The sequence below is a fragment of the Salminus brasiliensis genome, chromosome 3, assembly GCF_030463535.1.
Source record: "Salminus brasiliensis chromosome 3, fSalBra1.hap2, whole genome shotgun sequence".
NCBI lineage: Eukaryota > Metazoa > Chordata > Actinopteri > Characiformes > Bryconidae > Salminus > Salminus brasiliensis.
Genome location: NC_132880.1, coordinates 319,427 through 337,915, shown reverse-complemented (window position 1 = coordinate 337,915; position 18,489 = coordinate 319,427). Strand labels below are relative to the sequence as shown.

The following is an 18,489-nucleotide window of genomic DNA, read 5'->3' as shown; positions in this document are numbered from 1 at the left end:
CCCGGTTACTTTCGATTCAGGTGCAGCTCTGCGCGTGCGCGGGACCACGTGAAGAGATATCATTTGTACTTATTAAATGTTCTATTTTGTGTTATTGGACTTCAATAAGATGCTATATCACATATAAAACAAATTATATCTTATAAACCTTTTAAATCTGACCTTCGTTGCGTTTTTTCGATTTAGTTTCAACTGTACTGTTTGAAGACCGGCGATGTTTTAGCGACATCTAGTGGCAGTTCACCGCTGTGCAGTTCAGGTAAAGCACTGCTTTTACTGATCTGTAAATTTCTAAACCTAATAAAAATAAATCTTCTTCTGGCAGACAGCAGTGTGCCACAATTTTAGTATTAAACTGCAATATTTACATTTAAAATGATTATTTTAAGAACAACATTGTTGTTATTGTTATTATTGTTATAACATTACAATAAAGCATTATTGTTGTAAGCAGGGATCACTTAAACCCTTGATTCTTGGTGGACTACATTTCTCTAGTTTAGCGCACTCCTGAGTGTGGCTGGAGCAAAAGCAATCTTAAGATGGTTTCAGGAAGGTTAAGAGGAAGCACGACTCCCAAAATGATCTATTACTTTATAATTACTCACATGTTTGCACTCCGCCTATTTGCACTCTGACTATTTGCACACTGTACAGATGTTCTTTTCTGTAAATATATTTTTCAGCTCTTTATTACCTTTAGTACTTCTTACTTTTTTAATTTATCCCCTACCCTATTTATTGTTTAGTGTCATTTTCCTTTAGTTTAAGTCTGTGTTCTGTGTTTTTTGTTACTTGTCATACGTGTTGCTCTCACCAAGACAAATTCCTTGTATGTGTAACATACTTGGTGAAATAAAGAGATTCTGATTCTGATTCTGATGTTTAGGATGTTTTCTGAATCGTGTTGTGTTCTTATGAAAGCTGCCAGAGTTGGACTCAGCAGGCCGGTTATTCTGGCTGGTTTTTACAGTGAAGCTCACTCCTAGTCACATGACCTGCACTGTTCTACTGTATGTTTAAACATGATAAAAGTTCAAAACAGAGAAAACACAAGAACAGCACGAATTACTAAAAAGCTACTACTAGTGCTGACATGCTGGAGATTTTAGTCAGAGCTGTCTGGACTGTCTGGACTTTGAGACAGTGTTTATGACTTTAAGACCCTCAGTATGAAGACCCTGAGTGTAATTATAGCAGCGTGAGCTGCTGGGTACACTGCTCACTGCATTTATAGAGCTTCTCTCACACACTAATGATGACATCAGGGAGAGCAGCAGACTGGTGAGTACAGAAAACACACTCCGAGCAGCACCGAGGATCCTTACACCTCACTCAGACCAGATAGTCTGACCAGACCAGACAGTTACTAGCCATTCAGATACAGCTACAACCACAATCCCTTATGCTGCTGCTGATTTCAATGCATCTAGATTTACTGTGTGTGTGTGTGTGTGTGTGTGTGTGTGTGTGTGTGCACAGACAGAACACCCACTCCAGACCTTCAATGACCCACAGCTTCCATCACACACAGAGTCCTGAACCTGTAGGAGAAACACACACTGCAGCGGAGTGGGGTGGAGAGAGAGGAGCTGGAGATGCAGGAGAAAGACAAAATCCTCCACCCCAGAGACCAAGGCAGTCCAGAGCTCCACTTTCTGATAGCGGTTAGTTTTCAGCAGTTAGTTCAGGAACCCAATCAGTAGAAGGCTATATATTTAAAATCTACAATCAAAAATGATGAGCACAGTGAATTTTATTATATGATTAAAACTTAATCTAATTAAACAGGACTAATTGTGATCTTATTGTGAAGTAATTTATCATGACATCAATAAATAATGTCACAGTCGCCGATCCTTTAGTGGGATTACAATACATCTTCGACTATTCTGACCTTTATTACCTTCTCTCCTACTGTCTCACACCCATATAAACACACATACACCCTTAGTGTCCAGTAAAACCTGTAGGTCCAGAGGTCACCCATGGATGGAGCTGATTCAACCCGGACCCTGGGCCAAACTGCCCCCAGCTCCGCCTCCTGTCCCAACGTCTCATCCTACCCTAATCCCTTCCCTAAACAAGTTGTGGCTGCACCGCTGGGTCGCACCCTCCAATCCCTTTGAGGAAGAGGTGAAAAACAAAGGTGTGGAAGATGATGGGGCATTTAGGATGTCTGTCACAGGGTCCAGCCAAGCAATGTGCAACTCCAGTCAACTAGCAGATACTGTTTCTGCTACCGTTATTGCTAAACATGACTTTAGAGCAGGTGAAGTTCTAGAAATGTCAGGATTAGACACTTATGGTGTTGATGATTCTCCATTAGACAGCTTTAGTCTACATGGTTCAGAAGCTTCTGGGTGGGATGGAGGTGCCAGTGCTGTTGCTTCTGAACTTTCTAAATTAGAAGTTAAGGCTTTTGAGGAATTCAGGCTTGGCAGACGTCAGAGTCTCACTGAAACACAAGTATCAGGATTACCTGAAGGTTTAAATGTTGGTAATTCTGACATTTCTGAACCAGATGAAGGTTTAGATCCTAATTGTGAATTGCTGGTTGTAGGTACCCATGCTTTATCTTCTGTTTGTGCTGTAGATCAGCACAGTCTAACCCAGTCCTTACGTAATTCAGCACGAGTAGTTTGTTCTCTGAATGAAAAGCATTCATGTTCAGCAGAGGATTCCAGTGGAAAGGCCACATGTAGCCCAGCTCATCTTAAGTGCAGTGTGGCTAATATAGCTCAGGCATGCAGCAACCCTGCTATATCAGGTTTAGCTGAGAATACTAGCCTTCATTTAGATTCAGTGACACATAGCTCTGCAGAGACTGATCCCCCTCAGTGTAGCAGTAAGCTATCAAATGCATCATGCAATCACAAGCCTTGTGTCACCAGCAACCCCATCCCACCACATCTTCCAGTCAAGGGTTGTCTACTGCCTCAAACACCTTCCTCGCCATTGTCATTACCTACTCATCCAAAGGTGAGCACAAGCATGGATCAATCAATCAGATCTTTATCAGATCCTGTGAATCCTAAATGCATAAATGTGTCTCATTAGTGTACATTTAAGCAACACAACAGACCGTAAGTGTGGACCGAGCCCTTTAGTCAAAGGAGTGCTTAGCGTGGTCATTTTACATGTCTGAGAAACAGGACTGGAAAGCACATTAACACACACACCGGTACAGATGACCCCAAGTGTGTCCTTTGGGGCAGACCAAAGGAGGACAAAGCAATTTATGCAGCTAATCAGCTGATCAGTTTACCAACCAATCAGTGTGCACGGTGCAGAAGCACTGCAGGATCACTAAAAAAATAATGAAATAACTGAATTACTTTACACATTTCCAGTTAGTCCAAATGAATAGTTCACTATCGGAACAAATTAATTTAAGACAATTCTAATCCTAATCTTAATGTCACCCAAACAGATGTAGCGTTACATGAACTTCAGATAATCACGGCTTAGTTAAATCAACTCCAGTGTAAAACTGAATTAGAAACTTTTAATTAAATACCTATACTTTTAAGATACTACAGATACTGCTAGTGTTTAAGCTAAAGCTGTGTGTGTTTATGTGAGTGCAGTAAACAGGGCTGTGTTGATCAGGTGGGCAGTTATGCTGCTGTAGAGGAGTTGCAGAGGCAGCAGGGGGCGCTGGAGATCAGACTGCTGGAGCTGGAGAGAAGAGGAGAGGATCTGCACAAAAAGATCCATGACTGCACAACTGGTCAGAATCAGTCCCCAGACTGTACACACACACACACACACACAACAGTACTATATATACTCATTAAATATTTAAATATTTAATATACACTATTTAAATACACTCATCAAACTCACACTGCATCCCCCAATGTTTCCAGTTTCTTCAAATTAAGATCAGTCCGGATGTGTTTATGTCTGTAGTCTACTTCTACATCAAGCTCTTAGAGACTGGCTGAATCTCAAACGGTTCCCCACTCCCTACTTAGTGAACTACACTAAGGCTGTGAACATAAAGGCTTCTGTACACAAACAGTACAGTGTGAGTTTCTCCGGCCTGAGGACCTGATCCTCACAGCTGCTTCAGAAAGTGTGGCCGTTACTCCTGCATTTGCAATGCACTGTACATAACTGTGTGTGTGTGTGTGTGTGTGTGTGTGTGTGTGTAGAGGAGCAGGAGGAGATGCTGATGGTGAGCTGGTTGACTCTCACACAGGAGAAACCCACACTGGTGCGCAGAGATGCTGAACTGGTGTATATGTGAGTACATACACACACACACACACACACACACACACACACACACACACACACACTGGAAGCACAGTGGAGTGTCTTATCTTGTGTTACACTGGATCAGCTTAGAATGGTGTGTGTGTGTGTTACAGGGTAAAACAGCAGGAGCTGGAGCAGAGGCAGGCAGATGTAGAGTATGAGATCAGGAGCCTCCTCAAAAAAGCAGGTAGCAATATCAGTATTATATTTAACTTTATATAAACCTTCATTTCCGATGACGCCACCTACTGGACAGTCTGTGTAAATGGCCTCCAGTTGATGAATTTACATACTATTGCTGTTGTGGAAAACCTTGTATCTACAAAACAACAGCTTTACAGAAGAAGGAAAAAGACCTCATAGCTTTCAATGGATGTCAATATAAAATGTTTTATTCAGAGTAATGAATAAAGAGCAATTCTATTGGTCCATTCATCATTACATCCTGATACTGATTCAATTCTGATTCAATCTTCTGAACAGCAGATTCACATTATGGAGAAAAGTGAAAAACAGCAAAAATGGAGATACATGGTTTTTGCACCACAGTGGTGTTTCACTGATTTCATAAATTCTACACATTTTAATAATGCTAAAATTTTGTTTATTGAATTGACCAGAAGTTATGTCTTACTGTTGTTCAATCTGTTAAATTCAGTAAATAAATAGAAGGGTCTAAAATGCACAGAACAACATTACTTATATTACAGAACAGGTTTCTGTAGAGGGTTAGTTTATTTATTTACACTTCATCAAACATCAAAAACATGAGTCATTAGAGAAGGGCAGCACAAATAAAAAATAGAAATAATATAATTTCATTCAGATTTATTTCTGTAGCACTTTTCACAACAAATGTTGTCATAGAGCAGCTTTACAAAGATCCTCTGAGTCTTGGTAGGAAATAGCAGCCTGTAATCGAGGGTTAGCTGAAAGCATCCCCGGGTCTGTTTCTTTCTAAATCTAAACCAGGGCCAGTCAGGGCAGATCCTTAAATCCTACATTATTTCATAATTAGAGAGTACTTACAGGTTTACAGTTATTTACTGACTGCAGTCAATACTGATCTCAGTAAAATAATGAAACCCACCTCCATCACAAACACTGGGGGGCGCTGTTTTAGTGTGAGTTTGATTGTTGGCCAAACTATCACTTTAATCAGTTCATTATCTCTCTCCTCTGTGTTTATGTGTTAGAGCGAGAATGGACTCAGGATGATGAGGTCAGAGAGCAGCAGATGATCACTGAGCTTCTGAGCATCATCAGGCAGCGTGATGACATCATCGTCAGGCAGGAGGAGAACAGACAGAGGTCAGGCTCATCATCACACAGACCGGTAAACGCCAAGAAGAACATTGCTCACTATGAACCTGACTACCTGACTGCTGTGTGTGTGTGTTAGGGAGCAGACGGAGGCTGAGATGCTGGACGCTGTGATCAATAAAAGAGACGAGATCAGAATGTGAGCTCTGTCTAAAACAACTGTCCCATCACCCATTTCCCAGGTTTAAAGCTCATCACTGTGGCATCCCCCTCTGTAAGTTTTGCAATACTAATATTTAGATATGTATTTATTTACAGAACACACAATAAATATAATTATTAGAATGTCTTCCTTGTAAACTCTAATGAAGGAATTTTAACGGTTAAATAAACAGCACTGAACAGTGTTAGTAACATTTAAGTGGAAAAAGCTTGTTTAAAACTCATGACATCATGTTTGACACGCTGCCTCGCGTCCTGCAGTGTAGCCTAAGAAGCGGCGAGATGTTGGCGAAGGGAGCTGAGAATTTTGCTCCTCATGAGGTGGACACGTATCATTAGAGTACTCAGACCAGACTGGGGGGAAAAACATTATCTGCATCCCTAGTTTAAATTGATGATGTGCTTCATAAACCATCATTTCTTCATCATACACCTTCTTCAGTCAGAAAAACACTTCATCTAGTGGTAGATTTATAAACAACACAGCCGTCAGATTTAGCTAAATATAACCCTCTCTCTCACTCTCCAGACTTCTACAGGCAGCTTAAACCCCAGCTGTTGAGCTGGATGGGTAAACTAAGTCCGCTGAGAATGATGAAGATGACAAAGGCTTGTAGTTCTAAAAGGAAGGAGAAGAGCAGCTCCAGCAGCCTGTACTGAGCATCTTTGATTTACACATGATCTATGCCGGACTGTTCCTGTGGAGAGCAATGTGAAGACCTGTGGAGATGCAAGAGATTATTACTCCCTTCACCCTCTCAACCTCATTAAAAACGGATCGATTTTTCAATAGAACACTCCTTTTTGTAATTACCATGTTACAAATGTGCAGTGGAAAACAGACACTTTTCAGAATAACAGATATGAACATCATCAGGCATAAATAATAAATAAGCACTAATTTAATAATTTAAATCAATTATAGTAGGAGTTGAATAAACATCACTAAAGCAAAGTGTACAGTACAATTCAGTACTGTACTGGGATACTGTGACTGAAAATACAAAAAGAGAAAGCCAACGTTGATGCCAATAACAATAATTAATACAAATGATGAGACAGAGGTACTCTTTCTACTAAACTGCCCTAAATATGAATAGGAAATTAATACTTTAATCAATCTGAAAAGCAATTTCAAGACACTGGGAGACAGAAACTATGGTATCACATTAAAAATCAGGAGACTGGAGCAACTCCAGTCCTGGAGGGTTTAGTAGTTCTGTACGAGCAGGGAAAGCGAACTGTACTGAATCCCGGCCCACGTTGCCCACCCTTGTTGTAAGAGTTTGGAAAACTGTCACGTAAAAATTAATTCTGACCATTTTAGGAACATATGTTGTAGGTACAGTGTGATGTAATACAAGTCTACGATGGTGTTTTAAAAAAACAGGTAAATATTGATCCACAAATAATCACATATTAATACTTAAGCAATCAGAGTGAATAAATACATAACTGTACAGAAACACTTCATGGTTTGGGAAATCCATGCCTGCCTTCTATGGAACGTTTCTGATCTTCTGATAACAGCTGTTTGGAGATCTTGTACAAATATTACAATAAATATTACCTTAATTGAAGTAATGTAATCTGCCGTGACAGTAGCACTTCAAATATAGACCCTGTTTTTTATGAACTCCAATCATAAACGATTTTGCCTCTTTATTCAATACCTTAATACTGATGTGTACAACATGCGATGTGTTTTTGCAAGTCAAACATTTTCTGTAACCCATGCAGGAAGGATGTGTGTACCCACTACAACACAGCTCTGTTTGCAAGCAGGGTATCTAAGCAGAGATAAACTGTTCAGTGCAGATTCACATGGTGCTGTTTGCTGGATCATAGATCAACAGATAAAAGGTGATCATTAATTAGCCTCAGTCAATGCTAGTTCATCCTGGGCAGCTTGGTGTTTCTGGAACTTGTGACCAAAGACAGGTTACCGAACATTAACTTAAAAAATAAATACATAAATAATTTAAATAAATTAAAAATGAAAATAAAATAATATTCCCCCACACCATACATTGTCCAGGTGGTGTAAATGATTAAGCAATGTTGTGTTTTGTTTAATGCTTAAAGTACCTTGAGATTTACTGTGTTTTCCTAGTCTGAAGTAACTTCATACTTGTGACTCACTGCACTGAGCTGCACTGCAGTGGAAAGACAGCTCTGAAATAACAATACATTAAAAAACATTTAAAACAACCACATTTAACCAGATATGCAACACATTTTGAAAAAAGAGTGAAATGAACATCTCTCCATTCCTACTGTACATGAATGCTAACCACATCTACTGTAGTGATTAACACTCATCTACTTCTTCATTCTTGTGGCATGGGGACTTATAGTAAACACTTAGTTCTGTTTAAGTCAACAGTGAACAGAGTTGGCAAACAGAGATGTTTGTCAGTGGGTAGACACATCCTTCCTGTATGAGACAGAAAACGTCTCACTTATGAGAATTCATGTCACGTGTTTCAAGAAGGGCATGTAGAGTTGGTGAACATGATGGTCCTATGTGGTTCCATACGTTGTTTACATGAATGTTTGATCATTTCTTCTGCTCACCAAAGAGCTGCACGTTATGACAGGTAAGAGGGTACGAAGCTTACATTAGCTGCTATCAAACATCAGCAACTGAGAAACGATTAACATAGTAAGGAGATAGCAGGCCCCAGCTGCAAAACCGACAACTCTGGCTCATGATTTCCACTAGGTCCACTAGCAGTTGACCAGAGTTTAAGACAAAATTTGACTTTTTAGCCGCTCATTATAAATGCACACTTAACTACCGGGTACCATTAATGTTGTAAACATTTCCTAACATTTTATGACACCTGACATAAATCTTCTATAAATATTAGTTGTCATAAAGACATAACACTTATGAAAATTGACAGGTTTTGGCTGACATAGCATGTTATGGCAGTTCAACTGGTCCGTCAGTGACACAATGGTGATTATTACATCATTTATTATTATTTAATGGTGATAACTTGACCAGTAGGACTGACTGCAATATTAAACAAACTGCTAAAACAATGCTTTGACACTGTGGTAGCAATGAAATTAATATATATTAATATACAGTGTACCCATTTCATTGTATACATTTATAATAATCCTGTAAGAACTAATTCTAATGACCTTAAATATTGTGAAAATATTACACAACATTGTTATGACGGAGCTAATGTTTGTTTTAAAGCAAAATGTGGAAAAGTAAAATCTATTCAATTTTATACATTAAAATTAAAATGTATCTGCACTGTAGAGGACAATTCTGTTCTTTTCTGATGAGGGGAAACTAAACAATAGCTGCTGTGGTTTCAGTCTGAATGATTATATTGCAGTTAAGACAGATTGTTCATATCTTAATTACTACTTAATGAAACTGCTTCCAAACATGTTTTCCTCTGATTCAAGACAAACACTCAGCATTTAATTCTAGCTGAAATGTTCAATTTCATTTGTATTCTGGCAACCCAGGATAGTTGACGTAAGGTCTTCATCCTCCTTATTTCTCTAAAAGTTGACTCTGTACTGTAGCTCTCTCTTTCAGACCACAGGTTTTACTTGAAACACTCTCTGCTGCTAAAACGTGTTTTTCAAGCTTCCTTTGTTTAAAACTTGAATTTCTAATATTTTGTACATTGCATTACATGAGAGACCTGGAAAAATAGGAGCTACATGCAAAACGATGTATTACTTAATAAAGTTAGTCAGAACTCATTTCACCCCCATAAACCCATCAGGTCATATATGTACACACACACACACACACACACACATATATATGACGCACATTGACTTTTATTTTGATGGAGTTCAGTTTGCTATTGTGGCTAAGCACTGTTACCACAATCACAGCATTATATCACACCGTGGCAGTGTGTGACTTTCATTCTCAGCTCAGTATTGAGGGGCAGCAAAGGGACAAACCTAGTGGAAAAGATGGACATCAGCACCACAGAGCAGAAATGTGTCCAATCTCAGGTAACTTTGTCTTTTTGAATATTGTTAATTATGCTACATTTAAAAACAAGCCACTGCGTAAGCACTGTAAATTAATAAATATAGAGAAAATATGTTTTTTGAGAGTTTTTTGTCAATACACTGTCATTATGGCTGCTGCCAATTTATAGTCAATTTATAGTCTAGATCTGTGAGGTTCTTGGGTTCTTTGAGGTCTATCCACAGATGTTTGATGATGTTTAGGTCAGGGGCTGTGAGGGCCATGGCAAAACCTTTAGCTTGCCCCTCTTGAGGTATTTCATTGTGGATGTTGAGGTGTCTTCTCCTGCTTTGTGGGCATCAGTTATGTTAATGGCTGGTTGGGATGAGAAAAATCTTAATGAAAAAAAAAAAAAAAAAAAAAAAAAAAAAAATAATAATAATAATAATAATAATAATAATAATAATAATGTTTTATCTTTAACCTTAAGCCTTTTGCAGTACATCTTCTACTTAACTTTTCACAGTAAGGAGTACTGACGCGGGCTGCCCACTTTACTGCTGTTCGAAACTCTAACACACACCCAACTACAGCAGTTTACAATGCTGTATCAAATAGCTTGTAATCATTCTGGTAGGAGAAGCTAAGTGTAATAATGCCCCAATAAATACAACCCTGTTTTCAAAAAGGTCAGGATGCTGTGTATAGTGTCAATAAAAACTGAATGCAATGAATAAACCTTAATTGAAAAGAGATAACATATCAAAGATAGAAACAAACATTTTTTACATCTGATGCCAGCAACACATTAAAAAAAGTTGAGGAAAAATTACATAACGCTAAAAACCATTGGACATTGTTTAGTCTCACTAAACATAAGGCTCCCAGAAAGACAAATGGAGGAGTCCAACATGTTGTGGAAGTCACACAACATTGAACATTGATTGAACAAAGATTTCATTTAAATTAAACATGGGATTTCCAGGATTTGCACGACTGCACTGTTTTATTAACTTTTTTACATAGCGTACCACCCTTTTTGGAAACAGGGGAAGTAGGGGTATACCAGTAGATGTATTTCCAGATGTCCAGGAAATGCACAGTACACAGTAGCCTACTGCTTCAATTGCAATAAAGTGAAAAACACTGATTATCTGCTGTGTTAGTGTGGCAGATACCACAGGACACATTCAGAGGTCATGTGGAGTCTAAGCCTAGAATGGCCAGAGATGCTGTGATAGCACAAGGTGGACCTACTCAATATTAGTCAGGTGGTATTAATGTTATGACTGATTAGTGTACATATCCATACAGTACACCTAATACATGGTTAAAAGACTTGTAGCGGGTTGCATTTTGACAAGGCTGTTCCATGTTAGCCTGCTTTTTTCCTTTCACCCCACTTTTCTTGTGTGTTTGGGGTCACTGTCCTGTTGGGCACCTAATTATGTTAACATTTCAAATGTTTAGCTGATGGTTTGAGGTTATGGTGAAGGATTCTGAGGTAGTCCCCCTACTTCATTATTCACATTCACAATGCCACCACAACCATCCATAACAGTTGGTATAGTGTTCTTGGGGTTGAATGCTAATATACTTTTTACTGATTAATAAACTACAAGCTACCATAATCTCGGGGGGAACTATATGATACGAGATGGAACAAACTGTAAACTGCACTACTGTCTGAAGAAATAAAAAGAGACATAGCATTGTTATGCATTGTTGTTTTTCTCCGTACATAACTTTGTACCATCACAAGCCTAGCTGTGATACTTAGGGTATCTGCATAGGTTAAAAAACCTATTAAAATATAAATTATTCCTTACAAGAAAAAATAAAAGGTAGTTCATCTTTTGCACTGCTTTCATGTTTTTAGGAAGGAGACTTAAGACTAGAAGACTTCTTGAGAAAACTGGGCCTTCAGAGCAAATATGAGCACACACTTTCCAGAGCTCACTTTCTTGATATAACATCATCATCACAGAGCGAAGAGCCCAACAAAGAGGCAGACCTGGTTAACACCTTCTTGCAGCGGCTTTTAACAATAGATTACAAAGCAAGACACCTCTCTGTCAAATCTGAACTCAGAATAAAGAAGTCTCGGCAAACAGCTGGAAAAATTGGGTTTGACGCTCTTTTTAAAAAAAAGACCCAGAGTAAAGAAAAAAAGCAGAGCCATTTTCATCCAATGGACGTTCAGATGGCCGTGTTCCTCTGTGCAGATCCTTTCCTTCAACAGACTATGGTAACTAAGCTGTCTCAGTGTCAGTATGCAGTTCCAATGTTGGTTCCCAATCCTTTCTCTGGGAATATTGAATTTCCTCTGTGGACATTACGCCAGATCAGTAAGAGCTGGAAGAGCACTGATACTTCAGGTAACATCACCAGTAAGACCCTGCCAATGTGCAAAGCTCAAACTCCAATGGTGGCATTCTTCAGGATTGGCTCCATTTCCTCATCCAAGTCTCAGCTGATGAACAGGCTGATCAATGAGAAGCATGAGACGTTCTTCCATTGCGACTGCCCAGACAGCAGCAGAGAGCGTCTACTGATGGATGGAGTGGTGGAGATCGCCTGGTACCTCCCGTCTGGAAAAAGCAGTGATCATTTCTCAGACTGTGTAGCGTTCTGTAATCTACATGGAGATTCCAGCATCAATGAGACTCAGAGAAAGATTCTCACTGAAACGGCCTCTGTGAATGTTGTACTTTTACCTTGTCTTGATGAGAATAATGACAATATGGCAATTGTGAAGGATCTCTGGAACTCCTCAGCACCTCTTATTGTTGTTCTGTCTGATGAAGAGGATGATGGTGAAGATGATATGTGTGAGATTGGGGACAGAAAATACAAAATGGGACTGAAGGGCAGAAACCAGTGTGATGTTTCTGTTGCTCTTAGAGGAGTTATCAAGAACTGTCTTTCAGAACAGCCTGTGACCTTCAGTCTTGAGAAGATAGCAGAACACAGAGATATGAAGGTGGATGAGAGTAATGAAGACTGTCAGAGAGGAAAGGAAGCTGCACAGGAGATAATGAGATTTCTAGAGAGGAAAGATCCATCCACAGTCAAAGAGCGATATCTGCCCTGCCAGGGGAAACTGTGGCATGACTGGTGCCAAAAAAACAAATACCTGCGACGCCTTAAAAGTGACAACATAGAAAAAGAGAAAATCAAAACAGAAAATCAGTTAAGGGAAATAAGAAATGAACAGCAGAAACATGGTTTCAGTGACCTCATGGTGTCATTTGTTGGAAGTTTAAAGATACTGTCAGACAGTCAGAAAATGTACTTCCTCAAGTGGACGGCAATCCTAGTGGATGACTTCACTTCAGACAAACTCTCTGACATCCTAAAAGAATATGACCAAAAATGGTCAGAAGTGCTGGCTTTGAAAAGAAAACATGATAACCTAAAGAAAAACAACAGTGAACTAATAAACCTTAATCTCATAAAGAGCTACCCTCAGGAACATGACAAATCAGTTACACTGAAAGCTGAACAATCAAACCTAGAAAAGATCTCCAAGAAGCTTAATGCTGCCACCTTTGGTCTGGAGCACATGCTGAGAGAGATGGGTCAGATTTATGAAGCCTCAGTCTCTGAGAGAAGAGGAATGGAAAGGAACAAGGATGGAGCCCTTTCTTTCCTACCTCAGCTTGCTGCTGAACTCATGACATCTGGTCACCCAATGGAGCTGATGGATGGCGATGCTGCTCATGTTCCTCTGATCTGGGTTTCAGCAGTTCTAGATAAGGTCATCAGGAAACTGGGAGACCAGAGAGTCTTTGTGTTGTCAGTTCTGGGAATTCAGAGCTCTGGGAAATCCACCATGCTCAACGCCATGTTCGGACTCCAGTTTGCAGTCAGTGCTGGACGGTGCACCAGAGGAGCTTTCATGCAGCTGGTCAAAGTGTCTGAGGAGATGAAGGAAGAGCTGAAGTTTGACTACATTCTGGTTTTTGATACTGAAGGTCTCCAAGCTTTAGAGCTGGCTGGAAAAGACACCATACATCATGATAACGAACTGGCTACATTTGTTGTAGGTCTTGGAAACATGACCTTGATCAACATCTTTGGAGAGAACCCATCAGAGATGCAGGACATCCTTCAGATTGTTGTTCAGGCCTTCATGAGGATGAAGAAGGTCAGACTGAACCCCAGCTGTATGTTTGTTCATCAGAATGTTACTGATGTTGCAGCTGGAGAGAAAATGATGGAGGGAAAAAGACGACTGCAGGAGAAACTGGATGAAATGACCAAGTTAGCTGCTAAAGACGAAGTCTATGATGCAGAATGTTTCAGTGATGTCATTGCTTTTGATATAAAGAAGGATGTAAAGTACTTTTCACAGCTCTGGGAGGGCAGTCCACCCATGGCTCCACCAAACCCATCCTACAGTGAAAATGTTCGGGAGCTGAGGAGAGACATTGTGTCTCGTGCATCAAAAACAAACTGCATGAAATTATCACAGTTTCAGCAGCGAGTGAAAGACCTCTGGGAGGCTCTGCTGAATGAAAACTTTGTGTTCAGTTTCAGGAACACACTGGAGATCTCAGTGTACAGGAAACTGGAGGAGGAGTATGAGAAATGGACCTGGAGTCTCAGGAGTGCCATGCTGAGTATTGAAGACAAGATGCTGAACAGAATAGCCAGTGGAACAGTGGAGACAGTTGAAAGACGAGAGCTTGTAAAGGAAATGTCAGCGACTCTGCAGGACGTCCAAACAGCATTTAAAGTGTATTTTGAAGAAGACAGTGAGAAAGAAACACTGATTCAGTGGAAAAGCAGATTTCAGACACTATTACAACACCTCCACAATAACATTGTAGACGAGGCCAAAAGAAAACTGGACGACAACATCAAACAGAAAAACATTAGAAAAAACTTGGATGAGCAGCTGATGAACTATAAAAAGACCCTTTTTGAAAAGAGTAAAGAACTTGCTCTGAAGCTTAAAGAAGATGGGAGTAAAAGCAGAAATCCAAAAGCAGAATTTGATTCAGTGTGGGGAAAGTGGGTCTCTGAATTAACTAAAGATGTTCCAGAAATCAGAGAGGCAAACATCTTAGAAGATGTTATTCAGATTCTGGGAGAGCTTTATGAAGATGGTCTTGTTGTTGGTCAAAAGGAAAGTGCTGAGTACAGAGGGATTTGCACTGCTGGTGATTACCAGATATATGTCTCTGTGAAAAAGAACAGGATTGTTCCTGTTTTGGAAAAGATACCTTTTAGTGAACATCCTGTCCTGGAAATGTTACCTTGTATGGAAAAGTCTCTTAGACCAGAAGATCAGATATCAATACGAGAGCTGATTTCTGAAGTTGCTCAACAAACAACAGAAAAAGTGAATTCATTTCCAGTCTCAGTGCTGGGATACAGCTCAGGCTACATCCAGCAGATTGTACGTGATGTCAGAAAACTAGTGCAGGAGTTCAAACCAATAAGTGACTTCTTTGAGTTCAAGAAAGAGTTCTATGTAGATCTCTCTCTTTATGTGTGTGAACAGGCAGAGACACACTTTGTAGAACTTCACAGGAAATACAAAGAAGCAAATGATCCACTTCTATACTTTGAGAAGAAAAGGTCTGAGTACTTAAAATTCTTTGATAATTACTGGAAAGGAGCAACATCAGCAGCAGTGCTTGGAGACCAAATCTGTGGTAAACTGAAGGGGACGATGCTGCAGAGTGTGTACAACATGATCGCTAAATTCATCTGTGGACAACTGAGAGGAAAACCTCCATTTAATGGAAACAGAGGTGATCTGGAAAAGCACATTCTGAAGTCTCTGGCAGAGCAGGAGGGGGATAAGGAGGAGAAGTTTAATCGCTTCCTAACATACATGTACTACCCAAAGTATCACTTTGAAAATTTCATCAGAGACAGAGTTAGACGGTTCATGACAGCAGAAAACCCTCAGGCAGTTTCTGCAATTAGAGAACACATTGAATATATACATCGAATTGTCATGAGTGCAGCAGAAATGGCCAGAGATGAAGTCAAGAAAAAAGATGAAGGCATCAGTAGAGATGTGAACATGTGGCTGGACATTTTCTCCAACAGTCTTGTAGACGAGTTGGGAGATACTAGAGTTCACCTGAGTGGTGATGACACTGAGGATGTTACTGATTGTGATGTTCTTGTAGATGTTATTAAAAAAGAGCTTTTAGCTGTTGTTGAGGAGTTGAAAGGAAGCCTCTGTAAGCTTTCAGACCTGCGAGTGGAGATGTTCAGAGAAAAGCCTGAGGAGATCCTGATCAAACACTTCTGCAGGTGCTGCTGGAAGAAGTGTCCCTTCTGTGGAGCTGTCTGTACCAACAGTCAGGAGAACCACCCTGAAAAACACAGGGCTGAATTTCATCGCTCATGTGGAATGGCTGGAAGCCATTTTATAGATACAACAGAATTTTCTATAAACTTTTGCACAACAAATGTAGCAAGAAATGACCTGAGATTTTACACCCAAAATTGCAATGATCCCTACCCTTTCAAACAGTACTGGACCGCAGGAGGAGAGTTTGCTAAATGGAGCATCTCGGCTGACTTTTCTGAGCTGCCATATTGGAAATGGTTTATTTGTGAATTCCAAGAGAACCTTGAAAATCACCACAAGAAAACATTCAGTGGTGATGGGACAATTCCATCTGAATGGAAAACATTTTCTCAGAATGATGCAGTTAAAAGTTTAAGAATAACTACAGAAATTACACATACATAATACATACATACAATTACATAATGTTTGTTTCTACACAAATTCTTTTGGATCTCACGAGAAAAAATCAAATCCAGCAGTATTTGAACTACACAGAGAATAGCAGAAAGGGAAAAAAAGAAAGGAGAAAGAATAAGGAAAAGAAAAGGAACAGAGTAACAGAACGGTCATGGCCCAAGTTAGAGTTTGAGTTGGCTTAAGAACAGAGCTCCAGAAGAAGAGAAGAAACCTCAGCTGAGAAAAAAACATTAAGCCTCCAAACTTTAAAGAAATAAGTATAACTATATTTATAAGAAATAAGTATTCTGTTTTATTTTATTTTTGTTTGTCTGTTTTTCTTTTGTTCGTCTTGTTTAGTTACCATGTTAGCTCCATAGAGATTTTGTTCGATTTCTTGAAGTTTCGGCCATCCAATTGAACTTAAGCAGGAACGTTACATTCAGATCTTTCTCATCATTACGTTTCATTAATAAATGTTTCATTCTTTATAAACTGGCATCTTGTGTGAATGTATACAAAGAGACGATTGAACTGCCTTTTGAATAGAGACTGAATTTAATTCTAAGCCGAAAGGCAGTACCCTATAAGAGCAGAAGGCTTCACTCTCAGATATATCCAGAACCCGCACCACCTACAGGTGAAACATCAGTAATGAACTGTTATCATTAGAGCTAGGCCTTCAGTTCAGGCCATAAAATCTCAAAATTACATAAAAAACAACAGTTGAGGAATACTGCTGCCAAACAAAACAAAAGCTTCAGCATGTTGTTATAATGAGATGTTGTTATATTAAGTTGTAATTATGACATAGTCCTAACTAACATTAACTAACATATTTAAAATTCTAAAAATAAAAAATAAAATGAGAACTAAAGCTCTTGTGTGAATTTTCATTGTAGTTCTTAGAGGAATGTATGACCTTCCAAAGTTACGGTTATAAAGAGGTCTCTGAACTGTATCAGGAAATAAAAATGTATGTATTTGTGTGCAGATGTGTTTTTGAATGAAAAGACCTCTGTTCATTACAACATTAATGGGAAAAGTAAACATCAATTTAACTGGACCAACTGTAATATAATTTATTGACAATGAAATAAAGAAAACAGTGAATCCTGCTTTTCTTTTATAGCCCTCTCTTTTTTAAGGTTGCCACTTAAAAATAGGGGGAAAAGGGTTTATCAAACACACTTTACACCCCAGGTGGAAGGAGAGAGAGAAGAGAGGGACGCGTCCGCCTCTGGGAGTTGTAGTTTTTCCTGGGCCGCCATCTTGGAATTCGCCGTTGTAGTTCCCCAAAATAAATACCCCCCATACATAAAATACCCTTAATGCCTTCATTAAATACATAATGTAATAAAGTCCTCACACAGGGCTCAGTATATCCAGTGCTGCTCGCTATCATTTCACACAGTATTTCAGCCCAAACTAAAACTCCTGGAGCTTTCCTGGAACAGTGTGAGGAGATGGGGATCATTCCGCTTGTGTCTAAGAGGAATTCAGGGATATTTCCCCCTTTTATAATGTAATATAATTTAATCTCTGGCTTTATTAATCCACAGTTAGCGCTAGCTTTATAAAGAGCTGGGTAGCGCGAGGAGAATAGGCGGGAAAATGGCCTCGAGGGAAACCCGCGCGCTCTGCAGAGCAGCAGGCGGCTAATGCTAATGTATGTAGCTAACTAGCTAAAGAGGTTCAAACAACCACCAAAACTCAGAGCTAAACCACTGAACAGTAAATGTGTTTTTACCCCGTAAAAATGTATTTTATAAGAATAATGACTAAATACTGAATTACTGAATGATTTCTGAAGAACGGTAGAAACTGGCTGATATTTCTGATAGTAAGAGGACAGCGACCTCTGCAGGCGGGCTGGGTGGGCTGCTGCTGATTGAGCAGATTTTCATCGCTCATTTTTCACCAGCAGTGCATTTTATTTATTGCTTTCCTTTGTTGTTATTCATAAATTAGTTTAGTAAATCATTTTCAGTTTCAGACACATTTTATCCGACATAAAAAGGGCAAATGAATGCATAACACAATGACAAAATAAGTA

General features: G+C 39.3%; 1 protein-coding gene across 1 annotated transcript; it reads left to right on the top strand.

Annotated features, from left to right (window-relative positions):
• The first annotated feature begins 9,681 nt into the window (after positions 1–9,681).
• Positions 9,682–16,695, top strand: LOC140551583 (interferon-induced very large GTPase 1-like). Its single transcript, XM_072675063.1, has 2 exons — positions 9,682–9,756; positions 11,595–16,695. Exons 1-2 carry the CDS (start codon positions 9,715–9,717, stop codon positions 16,437–16,439), a joined length of 4,887 nt encoding a protein of 1,628 aa, XP_072531164.1. The 5' UTR covers positions 9,682–9,714; the 3' UTR covers positions 16,440–16,695.
• The last annotated feature ends 1,794 nt before the right edge of the window (positions 16,696–18,489 follow it).

Excerpts from the sequence above, each read along its gene's own strand:
- LOC140551583 (XM_072675063.1), top strand. The coding sequence starts at position 9,715 with ATGGACATCAGCACCACAGAGCAGAAATGTGTCCAATCTCAG. Across the intron at positions 9,757-11,594 it reads AGAAATGTGTCCAATCTCAG|GAAGGAGACTTAAGACTAGA; the intron begins GTAACTTTGTCT and ends TCATGTTTTTAG.